A 7,162-nucleotide genomic window follows, 5' to 3' on the forward strand; every position below is an offset into this window, starting at 1 on the left:
AGCCGCGTGCAGACCCTGCGGCACGCCTTCCTGGAGCTGCAGCGCACGCTGCCGTCCGTGCCGCCCGACACCAAGCTGTCCAAGCTGGACGTGCTGCTGCTGGCCACCACCTACATCGCCCACCTCACCCGGAGCCTGCAGGACGACCCCGAAACGCCGGCGGACCCCGGGCTGGGCGCCCTGCGCGGCGAAGGCTACCTGCACCCGGTCAAGGTAGGCGCTCGGGGCGCGCCGGGGCGTCGAGAGGGGCCCCGCCTGTAGTCTGCCGCCTGCAGATCTGTAGGGAAACCCAAGGCCACTTACATCTCGGCCCCGCGGACCAGCTGACCCTTTTGGTTCGCAGCGGAACGCTTAGCCGCTGAGCCACCAGGGCGCTGCCCATGCACGAAATAGCTGTGGACAGTTTCCACGGACCATGCTGCGTTTGTTCATATAATTTCGCTAATAGAATGGAATGTGTCGGATGAAGTGATCAAATTCTGTGATGGGCAAAATTAGCCAGGAGAATCCGTTTTGTCCAATTTGTTTACATTACTTGAAAGTGGAGTGGCCAGGGCTTTTGCTTTATATGATGGACAGGATTGCAATTGATTACCGACATTGCATTGTTTGGGGTCTTTCTTCCTGGATGGTTTACTTCAAAATCCGCATTGATCTCGCTTTCTCCTCAAAATGCATCACCGTCTTCATCATTTTCTAAACTTCAGTTTTAATTTTGGTTTTGCTATTCTGAAACTTTGCCACACAAACGCACACACAATTATGATGTGCCCTTAAGTATATCAGAGGTTAATAATTCTTGAGCATTTTAATTGAATTATGGTAAAATACATCCTTTTTTTAACTGTCCTCATGAATTTGTGGTAAAGTTTCACATAACTTGTTTTGTGAATATAGCGAAAGTGATAGACCCAAGCCATTTTAAATGTTAAATATAAAAATAATAATCATTATTGTATGATTAAGATAGATCTTATACTTTCCACAAGCTTTATAACATAATCTTAGTGGAAAAGTCTCTCAGGAAGGACTTTTGTAATACAGTGTATATTCGATTGTTGCTCAGATATACCATTAGTATTTATTTTGACTTCCATGTATCATAATAATGTTTATTTTAACATTAAATAGATTTGAATGCAAAAAGCATCTTTTACATGTCACCCTGTGGGGAGATACAATCAGAATGAGTCATCAAGTGATTTATTGGTTTCTTACAGTACTTTTTGAGTGTGCTCACAGTAAGCTTCTTAACCAGTTTCTCTGTGCTTGGCTCATATATCAAATAATATACTTAACATTTTTGTAGTCATAACTTTGTGAAGGAAGAAAATCTTGTTTGTCCTCTGAATCAGTTTTTTAGTTTTAAAAGACAGTGTTTGAGATAATGATATAATGTCAAAGGTTACCTTCTGAAAATGAAATGGGTGCTATTTAGACCAGATGTTTTAAAAAGCAAACATTTACCTAGTGTCTCCTATGTGCAAAGCACGTGTTAATAGAAGGACTGTAATCAGGAGTAAGACTTGGTCCTTGCCCGAAGCAGCAATGCAAAGACCAGAACTCGGAAGTAGCATGTTGTGTGCACTGTGGAAAAGTGCTAACCACGTGCTGTGGGAGTTCAGAGGAGATTTTACATGCATCATTGAAATGGTCTGTAACTCATGATTCTACACTCTCTTAAGTGTTTAAATCTGATTAATGCAACAGGAATACAAATATTCTGATTTTTTTATTAACTGAAAGTTCCTTGTAAACGATTGTAACTGCAAAAGGTGTTATTTTTCTGCCTTACAAGATAGTGTTACAAGAGTCTTTTTTTTTATCTTAAGAAATATCTCAAGGTCACACTTTTAAACCATCCATTCTTAGCATTGTAGGGGATTTATGTGAAGATGAAATTGGAAGGTTTGACGCTAGCATCCTGGGGTATATAGCCCAAACGCGGTTCTTATCCCTCTGGAATATAACTGACTCCCTTATTACTAGTGGCCCAAAGGGTTCTCTAAGAAAACAGTATATGTGATTCTCGCTTTGGGAGAAAACACCAGCGTACTTAAGAATTGCCTCATCCCTTGAGAATTAAGGTTGTAGATAAACATTTTTTAAATATAAGTATGGAGTTTTGTTAACTTTGCTAATTTAAAGCCAACAGTGCACTTTTAAGGTCTTTAGTTTCAGTTCTGTTTGAGTTTGCTTAGACTTTTTTTTAGCTCATTGAAACTGGTTTTAAATATACCCTATTAAGGAAAATAGAGCTCAGGATTGTGTTAAATCTACACAATGCAAAGCCAAATCACTGAAAAGTGTAACGCAGTCATCTGACTTGTTTAGAATCATACTGACATGCAGCCAAACCGATGCTTTATTTATATCGTAATTTTAATTATTTGTGTGTCTGCATTAAATTTAGCTGAATAAAATTATTAAGCCTTTTTGAAAATCCAAAGGCACAACGTTCTTTAAAAAGAAAGATTATTTTAAAAAAAAAGAAAGATTATTATTTGAATTGATTCATGAAAAATGAGACAAAAATCCACGTACATGGTATTAGGTTTGCTTCATGAAGCTTAGAGGAGCTCTGGTGATGTAGTGATTACGCTTTGGGCTGCAATCTGCATGGTCAGCAGTTTGAAACCACCAGCCCCTCTGCAGGAGAAAGACTGGGCTTTCTACTCCTGTAAACGTTTGCAGTCACGGAAACCCACAGGGGTCATTGTGAATCACCATTGACTCCGTGGCAGTGAGTCTCATGAAGCTTTAGCAGGGATCTAAGGAACCTGGAAGCCTGCCTTTGTCTCTCTCCACCATGGCCGTGTGACTTAGAGAGGCACATGACCCACGTTACCTGGGAAGCTTTCAGTAGTAGTTTGCTTTTATGTACCTTTAATCCGCATTGAATTCTCAAATAGCACTTGAGATTAGAGCATGGATTTTTGATGCTCATGAAAATGGGGCAGGATTGAGTGCTTTCTTTTTTTTAAAGATCAATGAAATTTAACAGTTTTATTGGCACTTCATCCACTTGTCATACAATTCAGTAGTTCAATCATACCAAGAAGAGTTGTACAATTGCTACCACAGTCACTTTTAGAACATTTTCCTCTTCCTTGTACTCATTGTTATTCATGTAATTATTATTTTTTAAATCATGGCAAAAATACACAACAAAATATTCTCCAATTCAACAACAGCCTTGTACAATCGAGTGCCCTTGATCATTCTTTTCGTGTTGTACAACCATTATTAATGTCCTTTTCCAAATGATTCCACCACCATTGACATCAACTCAGTGCCCCAAAGCAAACACTCTTCCTCCTTCATCCATGGTAACCATTGCCGAGTTTGGGTTCCTCCATTTTTCTTAAATAGTTAAGTCGCTTTTAAAAAAATGTATTTATTAAATCACAATCAATTCTAATATTCCCCCCCACATTCATTGTTTGCTCCCCAGCCCCTGCCCTATCCCATAAACCATTGCATAAAGTATTGTCTCCATGTATCTACTCCTTCTGTGCTTCATAAACTGGAAAAACTAAGAGAAACAATAAAAAACAAAAACATAATACAGAAGAAAATAAAAATCATATAAAAGATTAGAATAAAGAATAAAAAGGAAAATTATACCAACAATGTTTTAAAAGCCAGAGAAGAAATTTCTGTCGTGCAACAAGCAAGAAATATTCGCGCCTAGAGCAAATTCAAGTTGGGTCAGGGGGGAGGTCAACTGACCAAGTATCGTCTGATACCATGATTTGATCCATCCTGATCACGTTTAACATTATCTGTCTGACAGTAAAGCTGGTCCAGCCCCTGCCTGTGGCCAGAGAGTATCGCCAGGCTTCCTCTTGCCCGGATGCTTTGGATTCCGGGCTCCCACTGTCCTCCATAGCCTTTCACAATCGAAGCTTAGTCTGCTTCCCCATCGTCCTGCCTGCCTGATGGTAAAATACTGGAGAGATTGTCCTTCAGAAAGGGGCGTTCAGGAAAGTCAGGATGGTCCTACGAACGTGAGGAACGAGAGGCTGGAGCTGCAGCATGTCAGCACATCCAGCTGAACACCCACGTCGTGACCTCGGCACCTACCCAGGCGGTTTCTCTTAGCTCATGAAACAGCGAGGTGGAGAATTAGTCGCTCCACATTGTGCTTATTTGGTAATTGTAGACACACAGCACGTAAACTCCATACGGCATTCCTGGGTGGTGCCGACCGTTAACGTGCACTCTGGTCACCTGAAAGTCAGTGGTTCCAGTCCACCCAGTGGACCGGATGCCTCAGGAGAAAGAACTTTAAAAAATATCGTATAGCCAAGAATGCAATTTTAGGTTTCATTTTGTTTTAGGGTTAGCTTGAAAGGAAAACATCGTGTGTGTGTACTTCTACCCTTCAGCAATTACCTGTCTTCCATGATTTTCACAGCTCAGGCCCACATTCATTCTGTTATTGTTAACATGAGTAGACATTTTAAATAACTATTAGACTTGATAACGACAATCAATCATGTGTTCCTGGCTACATGATATTGTGTACTCTTGAGGTGTACCTGCAATGTATGCTTGAGAGACTTACCTTTTGGCTTCTTGTTGAAATACTCTTTTTCAGAAATGGCCCATGCGATCAAGGTTATACATCGGTGCCACTGGTCAGTTTTTGAAGCATTCCGTCTCTGGAGAAAAAGCTAATCACGGCAGCACTCCAGCTGATTCCCAGCCGTAGACGCGCCTGTGGCAGGGACTGAAAGGGATTGTTTTCAAACAGTATGAAATAACTATATTGTATCAGCCACGTCAAGCATTGTTTCTCAGTTTCTATGCGAATGCATAGTTGGATGTTGGGATTTATCTAAGTCAATGTGGAATGAAAGCTTCACTCTCGTGTAAGACATACAGTTTATCCAGTTTGAGTGCACAGTAGTCACAACCAAAGAGGGCAGAAGGAGCTGTATGCGTGGGGGGAGGAGATACATAAAAGCCAAAGAATTGTGCATATGTCCAAAGAATTCATACCTTTTTTGTAATGTGTCTATTATAAACCCAAAAGCTGATTATTGATCGTTTTCCTAGTTGTTGTTTTTCCTCCAGGGTGTGTTTGTAATACATCAGCTTCCATTTTTGTGAAAAAGCCTGTGTTTCTAGTTGCTCCGAGAAGATCTTTCTCTTGAAAGGCACAGAATCAGCCTTTGTATTGTAGCCGAATCTGCTGTGGCCCCTGAAGATGCAGTGTCTTCTCCACGTTCATGCCTGCAGGGGCCTCAAGGGAGCCCCCAGGGACCCTCCTCAGTCAGACTTTGACCAGGTTTCTTCTTTCCCCCGTCAGCTCCTGTTCACAGAGCCTCACTTTGCCATTATAAAATGAGAGAAATCCTCCTAGAGTGGGTAGCTTTGGCACTGACCCGAGGACAGAGAGTGACCGCCCCCACCCCGAGTCTGCCCCAGTATGAGCCACCACCAGGGAAGGCCACCCCACCTTGGGCGCCAAGTGCCCAGGAAGCAGCACCGCCACCCCTGTGCACCCTCGTTTCCCTCAGGACGGATGCTTCTTAGGGAACACTGGACGCCAAAACCACACGTCTCTCGTATTGTGTTTTTGCTGACCTGGTCAGGACAATCATTACATTTTTGATTGATTTTCCTCAGTTGCTCTCCACCTTCGTTTCCTCTCAGCGTTGACAGTGAATTTCTGAAGTACAAGGGAAACCTGTGATTCAGTTGATTCAGGAGAATAGGACCCTTATGTTGTGACTCCTATCTGATAGTGCCATTTTTATTACTTTTAATGTGAATACACTCCTTATAATGTGACCAAAGCATGTCTGTTTAAAAAAAGAAAAGACATAGTGAAAGCTTTCTCTATGTTCGTTTGTGTAGCAAAAATGTTTGTATATTTAAATATTTGTGAATATATTTACTCACACATAATATATAACATTAAAAGGAAGGAATAAAAGTAAAATGAAAATTGAGTTCAGCCATTCACTATTGTAAGTTGTCAGCATAAGAAATGTCAAGAGGAATTTAAGAATGGAGTGAATTTATAGCAATGCCATGGAAATACTTAATTGCTTCCTTATTAGCTTTTAATCAAAACATCTAAAGTTACCTAAAACCGAGGCTTAAACACTAACTTTTGATAGCAAAAAAGTCATAAAAATTATTTAACGTGCTAATATTACTAATATATTAGTGTGGCTATGGTTTAAAGGCATTTTAAGCTGGGGGAAACTGACTTTTGTTGAATTAACTGGATTTATCTAAATCAGGGCTCCTCAAACTGCGGCCCACCGAGGACATTTATCTGGCCCGCTGGGTGTTTTTGCCCGTTTTGGTTTTTTACTTCAAAATAAGATGTGTGCGGTGGGGTGGGCACACTTGGAGCTGTTGGAGTGTGAGATCGGACGGGAACCTGGTGGCACTCTGTCTTTCTGCTGCTTCTCTGGGGGCTAGGTTTTCCAGAATGACTTTGAACCCGCTGTCTATGTGTGTGCCAAGTGCAGCTACGAGCTGTTCTCCAGCTGCTCCAAGTATGAGCACTCGTCGCCTGGCCAGCCTTCACGGAGACCATCCACGATGACAGCGTGGCCAAGCGGCCGGAGCGCAATCAGCCTGATGCCTTTAAGGTGTCCTGCAGTAAATGCGGCCACAGGCTTGGCCACGAGTTCCTCAATGATGGGCCCAAGCGGGGGCAATCCCGCTTCTGAATATTCAGCAGCTCCCTGAAGTTCATCCCTAAAGGCAACAAATCTGCCTCCCAGGGGAAATTAGCAGGCAGCCCAACCCCAAGCAGCCACAGGCATTGGTCACCCCCCTTTAGAACTACAGCCTACTGACCTTCAGCAGGGAGGGCTGGATGGGGGAGTGGTGTTTCCTGACGACCCTACCCCCTGTGCCAAGATGGGGCCGAGGGCTGCTTCATCTTGGCCTCCGAGGCTCTAGGCTCGAGGCTGGGACTCTGGTCTTAGGGTGTCTGTGTCTTGAAAGACATAACACCCTAGGCTTCTCTCCTCAGCCTGGCGGCCCCTCCCTGCCTGTCTGGTCTCACCCCTATGAGCCCCAATTCCCACAGGGGCTCCAGCCCTCACCAGGGCCCGTGCTGACCCCCTAAGTTGTGTGGGCAGATGCAACCAGTACAAGGCCATGGCCCAGTCGGCGGCTCCAGCCCGGT

The 7,162-nt window shown here is 43.0% G+C and overlaps 1 protein-coding gene and 1 pseudogene across 1 annotated transcript in view; both read left to right on the forward strand.

Annotated features, from left to right (window-relative positions):
• TCF24 (transcription factor 24) overlaps nucleotides 1-5,820 on the forward strand; it is a 7,603-nt gene extending 1,783 nt beyond the window's left edge. Inside the window, exons 2-3 of the mRNA XM_013007039.2 lie at nucleotides 3-213; nucleotides 4,604-5,820. Of these exons, the coding sequence (XP_012862493.1) occupies nucleotides 3-213; nucleotides 4,604-4,717 (325 nt within the window). The 3' untranslated portion in view covers nucleotides 4,718-5,820. The remainder of the gene's footprint in view (nucleotides 1-2; nucleotides 214-4,603) is intronic.
• A 467-nt stretch (nucleotides 5,821-6,287) lies between these two features.
• Nucleotides 6,288-6,882, forward strand: LOC105979467 (annotated as a pseudogene).
• Nucleotides 6,883-7,162: the final 280 nt, after the last annotated feature.

This window comes from Echinops telfairi, unplaced genomic scaffold (genome assembly GCF_000313985.2).
Source record: "Echinops telfairi isolate 266 unplaced genomic scaffold, ASM31398v2 ScPeMD7_1;HRSCAF=3_0, whole genome shotgun sequence".
Lineage (NCBI taxonomy): Eukaryota > Metazoa > Chordata > Mammalia > Afrosoricida > Tenrecidae > Echinops > Echinops telfairi.